Source organism: Sturnus vulgaris, chromosome 1, assembly GCF_052056855.1.
Source record: "Sturnus vulgaris isolate bStuVul1 chromosome 1, bStuVul1.hap1, whole genome shotgun sequence".
Lineage (NCBI taxonomy): Eukaryota > Metazoa > Chordata > Aves > Passeriformes > Sturnidae > Sturnus > Sturnus vulgaris.
The window spans coordinates 46,434,882-46,449,393 of record NC_142243.1 but is presented as its reverse complement, the minus strand read 5'-3'; the positions used below and the strand labels follow the sequence as shown (position 1 = coordinate 46,449,393).

Below are 14,512 nucleotides of genomic sequence, written 5' to 3'. Positions count from 1 at the left end.
ATGGGGAAGGAGCACTTCTTCTCTTATCACACCAGGAAAGTCATACAGACTTATCCCTCAGCACATCAACTCCAAATCGGAAGAAACTGAACTTAGCTCTCTCACAGAAGTGATGTTAGCCTGGCCAGTAAACGTTCATAAAGCTTACAAAGGGATTAGATGGTGATGTTCTCATTTGGAAATTCTGGCAAACCACTGGGAAGACTGAGGACAACATAAGAGCAGCCAGACAGTGGGCGGCTTCTGGTTCTGTGTTCCTACACCAGAATTACAAACGACAGAGTAGTGTTAGGATTTGTAATGGACATAAGTTCATATCCGTTTTAGGAACACTAACTTTTTACAAAGTCTGAGCTTTTTCCATGTTTAGATATTTGGGGGGGGGGGGGGGGGGAAATAGGAACTGTACGGAACTGGGAACTGTAATACAAAGCTGAGATAAGAATTACTTTCAGTGACAAAATACTGAACTTTATGGAGATGTGAAATCTGATAAGAAATTAACATAAACTAAATACTTTCCTCTTTCTCCAGTAGAAGACAGTAAAAACTCTAGATCTCCTCTATTTCCTTAAATTAACGAAGTGGTATCAGATCTGATTTGAGCCCCTCAAAATCTCTATATTCCTCCTCATGTGAATGTAAAACTCCTATCCATTCATTTCTCTGTAGTCATATAACCACTTAATTACTTCCTTATTAGCACTATCCTTCTCTAAAGGCTGACATTTTTCTAGACATATTTTCTTTTAATTGCATATCCTTTGTTAACATGAGTAAAAAGCCATACTATGCAGAAGATCACGGAAAAATATATTTATTTACAAAGGAGGTGTAAAGACCTTCCAGGGGAGCCAAGTATTCCTGCTGCCAGATGAAATCAGGAAGAGTAGAGTCATCTCCAAAGCTCAGTCTCAAATCTGTAACAGGCTGTGAATTTCTGATCTCATTAGTACTTTTCTCCTTCTTTGAACATGAATATTCCTGCGTACATTCCCATACATTCCTATAACAGCCAGGTGCTGCTGTGGGCTAGTATAAATGTACTGGGGTTTTGTAATGATACTGCCAAAGAAACAAATGCTCCAAAGCAACCGCATGGGATTACTAGGAGGTGAGCTGTCTGACGTTAGTAATGTATTTAGTCATTGGGCAAACATCTACTCCGGATAACGTCATGATGGTTTCTGCTCAGAGTTTTCCCTTGCAAAGTCCCCCAATATTTGACAGGCAGGTTACAAACCACTGTACGCTGGGAAGAATCTACTTCTATCTGAAACGTGGCATTTCCAAACACAGAATGGTTTGGATTGGAAGGGATCTTTAAAGGTCATCAAGTCCAAGCCCCGTGCAATGAGCAGTGACATCTTCAAATAGATCAGCTTGCTCCGAGCCTTGTCCAACCTGTCTGTGAATGTTCCCAGGGATGGGGCATCCACCACTTCTCAGGGCAACCTCTGCCACTCTTTCACCACCGTCATCACAAAACATTTCATGCTAATATTTAGTCTGAATCTGCCCTACAGGTTTAAAATCATTACCCCTTGTCTGGATAAAAAAGTCTGGCCCCAGCTTTAAGCCCCTTTAAGCACTGAAGCTCAGAGATGCTTTGGCAGGCAAGGCACCCGGTAACACTTCCGAGGGGGAGCGGGAAACTTGGTGACCGACAACTCAAACCCCTTTCGGAAAGTGTAAATGACGTCGGGAATGAGCAGCGAAAAGCATTTAGGGGAAGGATAACACCTCTCTGACAAAGACCTGCACCTCCGGCGACCCGCCAAGCCGGCTCCACCCCGCCGCGCCGGGGCCGGCCCGGAGGCAGCGCCCGGGCGGAGACGAGCCGGCCGGGAGGAAGAGGAGGGATTTCACCTGCCCAGTCAGGCCCGCCCCTCCAGGTGCGAGGTGGAGCAGGAAGCGGCGGCGCCGGAGGGGACCCGCGCCCGCCTCGGCGCCGGGCCCATGCGGGGAGATGGCGGCGGGCCGCGCGCTGGCCGCGCTCCTGGCCGCGCTCCTGGCCGCCTCGGCGCAGCTGTTCCCGCGGGAAGGTAGGAACAGAGACAGCGGCAGGGATGGGCCGGCTTCCCCCACCCTGGGCGGCGTTACCCCTACCTCTGGCTCGGTTCCCCGTCACCCCCACCCGGGGCTCAGCTGCCCGTCCCTCTCCGCCGCCCCTCAGGGGCCGCCCGGCCCGCGGGACCCGCCCGGCCCGCGGGACCCGCCCGGTGCGCGGCTGAGCCCGGACTCGCTTTCGTTGGCGGCACCGTAGGCGGGAGACTGGTACCTCTGTCTTTATCCCCGTGTGCTGCTGCTGGTTTAATAACTATTAATTATTGAAAAGAGGTGGGGGTGGTGGGATAGAATTGCATCCGTAATGTTTGTGTGATGGGACATTTCAATTTCAGCACTTCTAGTCAGAACGCTCCTTTTTCTTTCTCTTTGAAAATGGTAACAAGGAAAATTATTTGAGCTTTACATCCTCGCTTGCTGGAGTACTGATTATGCAGGTAACTTCACGAAGTCCTTTTCCCTGGACGCCAGAGGGGCAGCTGAATTCTCTGTAAAGAGCAGAAGCTCCTTCGACTGTGTTCAGTGTGGGATCGTACAGTTGCTCAAGTTTTTTCAGCAGAGCATGATATTATTTATGTAGAGCAGTGGGTGAACCGTAGATGCAGGGAAATGGAACAGCTTATTTGCCCAGCTGAGTCAGATGGTTTAATGCTCACTACCAGCTCTGCGTCTGTTGAAATGCCTGTATGCTTGTTCAAATCCCATGTATCTAACTGTGTGCGACCCCAAAAGATTTCCAGTTATAAACGCAGGGACAGTGTGTGGTGTTTACCTCAATTTCCAAAGTTGCTTGATTGCAATAAATGCCCATCCTTGAGTCTGAACAGTCTGTTTCAACGCTATCAGTAGTCCTTTTAAAGGCTCTTGAAGTATGAGTCCTTATGTATAAAATAACTGGTGAGTTATTTGAAGTGACTGTAAATTACCTGAAGAGTCTGATGTGAAATTTGTGCCTTTTTAATATTTCTGTTACCTTTAACTGCATCGGTTCTGCTGAAGTGGAGTTCATGCTGTTATTATAATAAACAATACATGCGAAGTGTTTCCTTTGAAATTGGGCAGCCCTGAGGTTTTAAGTTTCTAGCTGTGTAGTCTTTTAAATAAAATATTTGTATTTAATGTATTGCCTCTGAGTTGAGTGAATAACAGCAATTTGCCTCTCTAAGCCTCTTCAAAGGAAAAAGAAAGAATATAATGCTGTTTGATAACTGTGTTCTGTTTTCAGAGTAAACAAATATTTAAAGCCTTAGATGGGTCAGCACTAGAAGCAGAGGACCTAGACTGTCCAAGGATCTTAGCTTAATCTAGAGGAACATGGGAGAAAGAGCTCCCTAGTCTCTGGCCTTCCCCTTTTGAAAATCCTGAAGTTGCTCTTTAAAGCAAAGTTAGTAACAGTGAAGTCACACAAAACACCACTGATAAACCCAATGGTTTGTTACCCCTCATGGTTGCCCTTCTTCCTACTTCCTTCAGTCCCTTCCTTTCCAACTGCAGGCTTCTGCCCTCTCGCCTGTCTCCTGTACAAGCACCACCACTCCTGTATGCCAGTCCTCTGTCATCCTCTCAAACTTTCTAAGGTGGTGCCTTCCTCCTCTTTGAAAACCCCCAGTCCCCCAAAAAAGAGGTGGGTGAGTCTCAGCTACCCTGGCAGCATGGGTTGGCAGGCTGGAGGTGGTGATGGTATGAGTGGGACATGAAGCAGTGGGGAATGGTGCCTTCCCAGGTTTGTTGGCACGTGAGATCTCGTGTGTCCTTCCTTCCAGTGGGAGCTGCTGTTGTTATTGCACAACCAAAAATGGTGGAACATTTCCCTGAGCAAAGGTTTGTCTCAAAAGCCCAAGACAGCTCAGATTAAGGTTTTCCTCTGTTGTTTGTAATTTTTAAGGAGTTCCTGTTGCACTGGTGCTGACATTGGTACTGGCTCTGCTGTTGCTGTGTTTTGGCTGCCTCCCTTTCCTTGGTTGCAGCTTTCTCCCTTCCAGCAAGGACGGGTTTAGGCTGGGTGTGCACATGGGGTGTGTATGAGGCACACATGGCTCTTTGTGGGGAGTGGTAGGCTGCAAGTTTTGGTTTGCCTGTCTCTAAAGCTCTCTCTTGTCATCCTTGGTGAAGTTCTTTCTCCTCTCACCCCTTGCTCCACCCTTTCCCAGTAAGTACAGTTTTACAGGTGTTCCTGTCGGAAGGTTTGGGTCGAGCATGGCTGGTCACATTGTCCTCAGAGGAGCTTGTGAGTTATCTTGAGATGCAACTGTATGTGTTAAGTAAATTATCAAATGAAAGATTGATTCTAACTTATAGCTGGAAAACTGCAGAAAAGTATTTGGTGTACTGGCTGTGCATGGACGTGGGAGTATGAACAGAGTATTGCATATCTGACCTTTGAAAATTTGTTTTCCAACTAAAAATGAGTTTCTTTGAGGCACTAATAATGAAGTTTATTAGACTTCTGTGCTGTCTATGCAACATAAACGTTTCAGGTTTAAAGTATCCTTATGAATGTGATAAAATCTGCATATGTGTTCTGGGCTTTGTCTTAAAATGTCATTGTTTTAATAAGTGAATTTAGAGATAGTTCCATGTTGATTCTTTCTCTACCCTCCAGTTATCTTTTCTTGGCAACTGCCTGATTTGAGTCACACGTCAGTCTTAACATGTAAAGCTGCTTCATTTAATAAAATAAAAACCCCCAAGCTGTTAGCAGGGTCATTCTGCTGCTCTGACAGAATATAAATAACTGCCCTGTTTGTTCTTCTCTGGAAGTAAGTGGAAACGGGATTATTTCCATTCTGAATCACCATTTATTCATTTGATTGAGACCTCTCCTTTTAAGACTACAACCAACATACATGTGTTGAAAGTTTGGGATTTTTTTTGCTTGCCTTATGTCATTATCAGTCTGGAGTGCTAACTTTTTACTCTCTAGAAACTAATGTGTTTATAGTAAATTGTTTATAGTGTGTCTCAGTTTTGGTACTACTACTTTAAATTCTCCACCAGAAAATACCTTTATTTTTTTTTCTTTTCACAATTCCAGAACTTTGTGTGTTTGAGATATTTGTTTTTAAGAGGTGGGCCTTGTCTGTGTGTTTTTCATCCGTCTATAAGTCTGAAGAGGTGTAGACGTGATGAGAAGGCTTGACTGAGTGTGTGAAGTAGTGGGAACATGAAAATATTTGAGGATTGCTACACTGAGCTGAATTTATTGTCCATAGCAGCAGAAATAATCTTCAATTTGAGTGCCCCCCTCTCCCCCCGCACCTCCCCAGAGATCCTCAGTAAGGTTATTGTCTCTGGAGTTGTATGAATGAAGTTCCTCCAAGAACTTTACTCTTGGTCCTGGGCTTACTCATAACCAAAACTGGAAGCACCAATGCGTAGCAGCCACTCGGCTACAAACTGGCCCAGGAAAGAAGAAATGGGATGTGATGAGCCTAGCTTCTTAGGTTGCTGGCATCTTTCTTTTTGCCTGGGGTTGTCATTTGATGTGATGGCTCATCAGCCAAAAATAATTAGGGGAAAGCATGCTGAAAAGGATTATTTCTTGGCACTGATTCAAGGCAAAGGACTAGCCAAGGGAGAAACAAGGCAAGAAAATTGGAGACTGATGAGTCTCATGTCCAGAGTACCACCATAGACCTGTGACATGGAGAAAGTTATTTGTTAGCTAGTTTGTCCTCCTCTCATTTTTATTGCAATTCTGTGTGTTGTCCTGCTATCCTGTAATGAAAGTTTCTAGACCGAAATCAGGGCTTGCCCTATGAAATAAGGGAAGAACCTTTCCCCTACCTGGTATCAGATATAATTTGGGTCAGTTGTGCTCAGGCTTGTTAATTGCTTATATGAATTATCTTATCTGCAGATAATGTTGGAATAGAAAAACAGTAGCAGAAAAACTAATGAAAAATAATCAGACTTCTTGAAATATGTAATAGCAGCAGTATTGTCACAAATAAATGTTACTGGGGTTCAGTTTATTAATGTAGTCCTTATCACCCAGCCTAATTGATATTTATACTGGCATATGTTAAATTAAAAGCTTTGTGATCCACAACTGCCAAACCCTAGTCTTAGGCAGAGAGTGAACAACTTTGCACTTAGTGCATTCCAGATATATTTCAAATTGGAAATTGTGTGAGGAACCATCCTGTGCTAAGAGCAAAGTCAAGATATTTTTAGCTTTACCTGTGTTGACTAAAGCTGTGGGTGACAGGGGCATGGTGTGTTTGCAGATTAGTGTTGATGATGGCTGAATAGCTCCTTTTTTCACGAGTTTCTCTATATTGATCCCATTCTCATTTGCTTTTTGTAATTGCTGATGGCAAAACATGACCTTCTTCAGGTCCTGGGCAGAAGAGCAGTGAATGTGTATGGAGTGTACAACTTCATGTTGTGGCCAGGGTGGGATCAATGGTGGTGCTAGATTATTCCTGGGGCTGTGGGGGAAACTGGGTGCTTCTCACTCACTGCCATGAGTGGAATATGCTTCTGAGCTGAGCTGACCAGTAGTTCTCTTACAGCAGCAAAGTCCTCCTGCTCTCTTCTGGTTGCTCCCTGGAGCTCTTCCTTTGGATATTTTTTGGCCTTGGTGTCCTTGCAATGCTCCTAGAAAGAATCAGCTGCAGCAAAGCATGCATGAGCTAGAGAATATGGGAAAGATAGCCTTGGATGACAGTTTTGATCTAAATGAGCTTTTTTTTGACTACTCTAAGCTTCTGTTAAAATATTTTTTAAAATCTGCACCTTTAATAGTTTCTGTATTTTATAAACCTTTGCCCGACTGGGGGGAAAAACCAAAGATATCACTTTAACGAAGCGCTTCCAGCAGTTTCTGGGACAGCATCCAACTCACTGATGCTGCTCAGGTGTCTCTGTCAAACCTCAGCTCTGGAGAGGACAACACACCCACTGCAGCAGGGGTTGGCTTGTTGGAACCAAACCATTAACCAGTTCCTGAAGAGCAGCTGCTGACTTTTGGTGCTCTTTTAGTAGGATTCAGCCAATAGAGCCAGGTCACCATCCCTTGATTCCCTTGATTCGTAAACTTCTCAAATCTCTTGCAAATGTTACCATATAGTTTCTTCTTGCTTCACATCTGCTTGTGCCACCAGCGTGTGAAGAAAAGGATCTGGGCTGGGCTGCACTTGTAAATTGTTGGCTGCTGGCTTTTACATCAGAGCAACATCTTGAGTTTCTGTATTGGCTGGTGACAGAGGTGAGGGTTTGCTGCCTGCAGCTGAGCCAGCCTGGTGTGGATAGTAATGATGGGACCTCCTGGAAGACTTTCAGGAAGACCTTCAGCTGAAGAATTGTGCCATAGTGTCTAGCAGATACGCATTTCAAGTATGTTAGTAAGATCTAGTCTGCCTGTGAGTGCCCGGGCTGCCATTACTGTGGAAAAAGTTTTTGTTTTTTTTAAGTCTGTCTCCTGTACTTTGCCTGTTCTATTGGACACCTTTTAACAACTATCCACAAAGCTGCCATAGGACAGCCTGCTTTGAGCTGTGCCATTTGATTTCTTGGGGAATAGAGTGAGTGTGGTTACTTGATGTTGGATCAAACCCTTATTTTGGGAGGTAGGATAATGCTGGCATTTTGGAGTTGGCCCTGGATTTTCTGAGTCCCTGGCTGTGAGACAGAGGAGAGAGAGCAAGCTTTGAGGAATGGAAAGAGATGATCTGGAATTCCTCAGAAGTGAAAGACTAAGAGCTGACTGCAGGATGTTTGGCATGGGAGGGATCTGTGATTGCGAAATGTGCTTTTACACCTTTGTTAACCAGAGCCAAGATTGAAGAGCTGCTCAGACATGCTCTGAGATGTTGTCCTCTTGCTGGCTTAAATCAAGGTAGGGATAAAAACTATGCAAGTGAACACCCCTTTGATCAAGGGAGGCTCCTGCAGGGACCTGTGTGTTTCTCGAGCCAGTGTGATATTTTCTTCTCAAGCTGTGCTGACACGTGTGTCACACATTTTGTATATTGTATGCTGGTGGTCAGCTCATAGACAGGATTAGCTGAGTTCTCCATCTCACCTCTACAGAAGCAACAACATTTCATATCTGTAAAATAATAATTAGAAAAAGGCAGCTGAGGGTCAACAGTGTCTCTTTCCCACTTGTCGTGAAAAAAAGCTTCTTTTAAAAAATCTATTGCACGAGTTATATGAGTGTCTTAATTATCTTCCAAAAAAGTTCTAGAGAAAGCAGTACAAGCACAGAAATGTATAGTTGTTGGATTTTTTTTCAGTTATTTTAAATCTGAAGGTCCTTTATTCCTGTTAGGCATTACAAATTAATGAATTAACTTTTGAGTGAGCAACGTTTTTGGCCTGGTGTGCTGGCAGATCTTCTCTAGTGAACTGTGCTAGAATGGCTTGTAACATCACTATGCCAGAAGTGTCTGCCCTTCCTCCCTGATGAGCAGGGAAATTTGTGACATCTCACCTGCTTTTTGCATCCCCATCCTGGCTCTCAGTTCAAACAATCACTGAAGATTAGATCAGTGTTCTGTGATGGCTGGGGAATGGGTATTCTCCCCTAGGTACCCTTTCCTGAGGTGTGGTTACCATGGCATAACAGCAATTGGCAGCATCTATCTCTAATCGCAGTAATTTTCTGGGTGATTTCCTTTCACCAAATATGGACCTCAAAGCCCAGACAAATGTGGTGGTGGAAGACAGGTCCAGATACGAGGAGAAAATCACGTAACTAGAGAGTAGTTTACATTTAAATGAAGAAGAGTTGATTGTAGTTTGTGATGGTGCTTGTGATCTCTCTTTTGCTGCTCACATCACTGTTCAGGAGATTAGTCCAAACAGTGTGTGGGTCCCTGACTAGCTCTGCTAAGCTTGAAGACTTTGAAGGCAGTCACCTGGATTACATTGCAGGTGAGACTGGAGGAGTGGATGATGCTTGGGCAATTGGGTGCTCAAGTTGAACTGGAGAGTTGGACTCAAATTGTCAAAGGATGTTAGTAAGACAGGTACAAAACAACTGAGTTGGCAAAGCAGTGAGACATTTACTCTTTCAAATATTCCTTGATGTGTTTTTGGCCAATTCGAGTGAACTGTGCAGTGAATTGTGTTGGAGGTGATGCACCACCACACTGAGTTACTGTGTTATACCCCTTGCTTCCCAGCTTCTTGCCACGACTCTTGCAGCAGATCCTATGTAGTGGAATAACCTCAGCAGACTCTGAGTGTGCCTGCAGGTCAGCATCCCTGTAAGGGCTTGAAAGAGGCAGTGAGCCTCCAGGAGAGCCTGCCAAGCTATAGAGACAAACAGCATCCCTGTGCTATCCTTGTCCCGAGCTGGAGGCACAACACACTGCAGGGAATGAGCGTGTTCTCTGGAGAGACATGTTGGTTGTGTGCGTTCAGATCCCTCTGGGGCAGAACAGGGGTTTGGATACAGGTATTTCATAATCAGAGCAAGTTGCTGCTACTCATCTTGCCCAGCAGCTCAGCTCCTCCAGCTCATGAATGGTGGCTGAGTCAGACCCATCCAGCAGGGTTTCGGTAAAAAATGGCTTGTTGTGGAACAAGCCCGTGATTTAACCAGAATGAGCAAACCAACAGTTTTTGTACATAATTCTGGGATAAATTAACATCCGGGATTTCGTTGTAGCTTTTATTTTCTTGGTCTGTCTGGGGCTTTTTTGATTGTTTTAATCCATCCAGTCAAGTTGTGTGGAACAGTCCGTAGATCCTTATGGGTAAATTACTGCAATAAAATGCAGCTGTCAAGCCAAAACTAGTTGGACTCTGTTCTAGCTCCTGCTTTGTGTAGCAAGGCACTTTACATAACCATAAAAATTGCTATTCTGCCAAGTCCTTTGCTTGTGTATACGTACACAAGCTCTGTGTGAGTGCTACTGCCCTGACTATTTGCCAGCTGTCTTCTACATTGCACTCCCTCTTGTACAGGAAAAATGTCCTTTTGACATTTATATATACATGTTAAAATTACTATGAGGTTGTCAGATACAAACACAGTAAATAAATTTAGACTCAACTCTCTGGAATGATTTAACTTGATTTACACTATACAGTTTGCTTCTAACCTCAGTGGAAGAGCTCTGAGCACTAACATAAAAGTTTGGCAATATCATACTGTTAAGAAAAAGCTGTGTTTGTGCAGAGTGGGGCATTACTCTGGTAACAGAGGAATGCTGTGATTAGACAGCTCTCATGAAGGCATATTCTGAAATGAGGATGAGCAGTAGAAAAATCCAGTGTGGAAGGAAGGGTGTAGATTGAGATTAGGGCAGTTGATGAAATATCCAAGGGAAGCTGCAAAACTGTAATTGCTTAGAAGAAAAATGAATAGGGTGAGATGAGCTATCTGTATCAGCTATGAGCCAGCTCAGGGCTGGAGGCTTTACCTCTAACATCTTCTAGCTGAACGATTTCATTGTTGTATAGACAGAGATGAGATCCAGCTTGACAATGCTTCCTCATGTTGGTTTGGATATCCTGTGCATCATCCCTGTGTGGCAGCAATAAGGTATGGAAATTGCTTCTTTTCAAGAAACATGTCCAGTTACTGGTAATCCTAATAAAAAGGCATGCAGTGGGAGTCACAGACAAAGATGAATGTGAGTCATGAGGAGACTCTATTGTGGTTATAAAAACTCTCCAATAAAGGTGCCTTTTAAGTAGTCTCTCTATCGTGCTGCTCATGTGTGGCTGTAGTTTGGAGAGCTTTAGCCATTTGTTCATTTATTTTTAATGACTTTGGGATCACTGCTTATACTTTTCTGCATGATTCTTTTGTTCTACTTTTCCTACTAGATTTGATATTCTAATGCAGCTTAGCACATCTCTAGCAGCTGGCATTACAGCACACTCTTATTTCTTATTTCTTGGCCAAAATTGTTATCTGTGGGTTTTCATATGTGCTGAAAGTGTATGTTCTCAGGTGGGCTTGTAGCAGGCAACTTTGCTGGCCTGATTTGATATAGATCTGCATCCTTCTTGCCTACTGCTGTGATGATATATTGATCATTGAAAACATTTCTGTGATTTTGGGCAGGTCCTATTTAGGAAAGCTGAGGAATGGGTTAAGTCTTTACTGGAAAACGATATTGAGCTGACAAATATTTGATATTCTTGTAGATATGTCAAATGAAGAATGCTTATATGGTCATGAAGTCAGCAAGAGGAGGGGGAAGGAGGGAAAAAAGGCCCAGGCAGCAGAATTTGGATCTTTTGAGGTCTGGGGAAGACGATACTTTGTTTTGACCCTTGTAGGAATGCTTTGCTTATTTCAAAATGTTGAAAATTTCTGTTCCTTGGTTTCAGCTCAGGATGTGTATTTGTTTTGATCTAAAACTAGTCACATGCTTAAGGCAATGCTTAAATTTAATTTTCGTGACTAAAAATTAGAGCCATATGTCAGCATGTGATGGACGACTGCTGGCTGTTGGTGGTCCTGGGCTTTGTCCTGCCAGGTTGGCCATATGGCTGTGCTGTACCAGGGATGGGGAAAGGAACAGTGATAACTGTTTGAGTAGAGAGTTGGAAACAGACTTTTCTGTAATACTTACAAACTTATGAGCATAGCAATTACCATGTGCAAGATAGAAATTTCTTTTGTCCATAGTTGTTAATTATTTGGTTTATGCTATTCACATTTCATATCTGGATCAGTAAAGTGATGACCAACATGGTCAAAGGTATTTTGTGCACTAAGTGTTCTGAATAAAAACAAGAGAACCCAAAAAGAATCCAGAGGTATGGGAAATAGAACTCTGGGCTAGGTTGGACACAGTTATTTCACTTTCTTTTCTGTAGACTGCTTCCTCCTGAAGAATGAGGAAGAGCAGCACTGATTGGTTTCTTGACTTTATTCTCTTCCCCACCCCATATGGACATTGCCCCTCCAATTGTCCCTTGTGTGCTTAGAAGGTCATTGTACAGGCAGTTCCAGGCTACACCATCATCTTTTTTACTTCCTCAGGACAATCCATATTGAAAACCTCTGCAAAAGCATTTCTAAGTAGAAACACAGACGTAAGGCATGTGAGCCATTGGAAGAGGTAGGAGAATTCAATGTAGGCTCTCAGGTTAGAGAACTGTCTCATCACTTAAAAGCTGTAGGAAAGTTACTTGGTGACCAGGTACTCACTAATGTTATTCAATGGTTGATAAACTTCTGGTTAAAAATATGTGCTGCAATTTGGTAAGCCTTGTGGTGTTTGAGATTTTCATTTAAAACTTTCGATCCTGGAGGTAATTAGGTAAAGCAGTTTCAAGGACTTGATAAGTCTTTTGACTCCAAGATTGTGAAGAAAAGCTAGAAAGGCTGCAAAAAAGCTCAAGACCAACAAAACTCAGATAAACACATGATGGGGTATGTCTTTGAACACTCTATTCTATTCTGCCCTACTCCCCCAGCAGTGGGATTTTTGATGCCTGGCATTGTCATATTGGAGCTGCAATGTTTCCAGTGGCAGGGACTGATCATGCTGACTGCTCAGTCCCCAGGGCTTTTGCAAAGCATTGCCGTGAAAGTCAGGCCCTGCAAAACCATGAGACTCCTGTAAAAAGTTAGGAGGTTTTTAAACCTCTCTTCAATAGAACAGATGGTTTTTGTGTGAAACTGAGTCACTAATGCAATAAGCTGCTTTCAGGAGCTGCAATGACTGATGTTTTGAGCTGGGTGATTATGTTTGTTGAGGGTCTCTGGTGTGCTCGTGTGTCATTAGAGGGCTGCTGGTCAAGGGTTCCCATGGTGTGTTCAGCCCTGCTCCCCACAACCCCACCAAGTGAGCCCCTGCATGTCTGGGCTGTGACCAGCAGCCTGATCACCCCTGCACCATCAGCAGCTGGTGTGGACCAGACTGGTGCTTGAGGGATGGTAAGCAGTTCAGGGGCAGAGCCTGGGGCATCCTACAGATGTGTGTGAGCCAGCTGTTCTCCTACACCTTCCTGACATGCTGCCTGGTAATTGGAATGGCTTCAGGGGCTCCCTCAAGGGAGCTGCTCTGCTAGGTTTGCCAGCCCGTAAATCTTTTTTTCATTGAGGTTAATGAGCACGAGGATTCCCAACCTGGTGTATGGGCAGAGCTTTGTCATGCAGCCCTGTGTGATGTCCCACTCAAGGCAGAGATGTCGTTGAACCATACTTGGGGTATCTTTATTTCTAAATCTCTTACTATTTTTATATGCATGATTTTTTTCTCATATACACTAAAAGCACAAGCCCTGTAGACACTGTGATTCTATCTTCCATACACTGAAATAAAGAATGAAGAGCAATGAAAACAAGCAGCAGAATGTCCAGTCAGTATTTTCTGGTGTATTATATTTTAGAAGACAGTTATTTTTGAGTCATTTTTTGGATAAACTGCCACCCATAAAATAGATTATTCAACGAGCAGTTTATTCAGTGGCTCCAGTATTTCCTGTGAGAGCTGCTGCTGCATCTGGCAGTACTTGACGATAGGTTGAAATCTGTGAAGTATTTCCCAAAAACTGTGAATCAATGATGGTCGTGTCAGAGATGGAGAGGAGGTGTCCAAGAACACACAAGTCTGTTTCAGGCCATAGATGTCTTCTGTGCAGGTGAGGGGCGTGCACAGACATCCTGTCCTTTCAGGGAATGAGCTGTGAAGAGTGAGGAGCGTGGAAAAGGGCCATGACTGCACCTAAAATATCTGTTATGTGCTTTTGGTATTGCTGGAATACCTCATCTGGCCTGCAGTAATTGTTGAGATATACCCAGAAATTCATCTGTTAACATTGTCTGTGATTAAAGTGGAAGCTCTTTTTTTTTTGTTTGGCTGCTGAATAAATTTCCTGAATTGAGTCATGACTTGATGGGTGCCTTCAGAAATGAAACAGGCAGTGTGATAACAAACTGACAAAAAAACAGGAGAACAAAAATTTGAAAGGAATAGCTGAGCTACTTTTTAAATGTGAAATAAATTACACTGGTGAGGGTAAATTGGAGCAGAACTGATTCTGCACAAATTCCCTGTATACATCTCCTGGGCATATGCAGCATGCATATTTTTATGTTGTCTGTGCTGGAAGAGAGGAGGAATTTTCTGTTGGTACAACACCAGAGGCTCCTGAGAATGTGGATGCTGATATTCTTTTGGACACTATGGCATCTGTGGGGCTGTGTGGAGAGCCTGGTGTTACTCATATGTGCTAATAACAAAACATGTCTGTTCTATATATTTTTTCTTTCTTAGTTTCCTTTACAATCTCTCTTCATAAAGTGGACAACACCACAGTTACGATTAAACTGAAACCTGGTCTTTCACCAAGCTGTCGAATGCACGTGAAAAGTGTCATCAGATCTGAACTCAAGATAAAGCCTGGGGAGAATGTGACTTTTACCTTCACCTGCAGTACTCCAGAGAAGTATTTCATCATGGAAATTCAGAAAAATATTGGTAAGATACAGATTTTTATTTTTCCCCCCCATGGTAATTTTCCA

The 14,512-nt window shown here is 43.4% G+C and overlaps 1 protein-coding gene across 4 annotated transcripts in view; it reads left to right on the top strand.

Moving 5' to 3' along the window:
- CDCP1 (CUB domain containing protein 1) overlaps nucleotides 1-14,512 on the top strand; it is a 34,343-nt gene that overhangs the window by 7,150 nt on the left and 12,681 nt on the right. For 3 of the 4 annotated variants that reach the window (XR_015803927.1, XR_015803928.1, XM_014889657.2), the window contains exons 1-2: nucleotides 1,915-2,045; nucleotides 14,265-14,468. Coding sequence is in view for 2 of the 4 variants with exons in the window: in XM_014889657.2 (XP_014745143.2) it covers nucleotides 1,970-2,045; nucleotides 14,265-14,468 (280 nt within the window). In the remaining 2 variants the exon portion in view is untranslated. Of the gene's footprint in view, nucleotides 1-1,914; nucleotides 2,046-14,264; nucleotides 14,469-14,512 lie in introns of those variants that run through there. The other variant, XM_088165505.1, reaches the window with a different exon arrangement.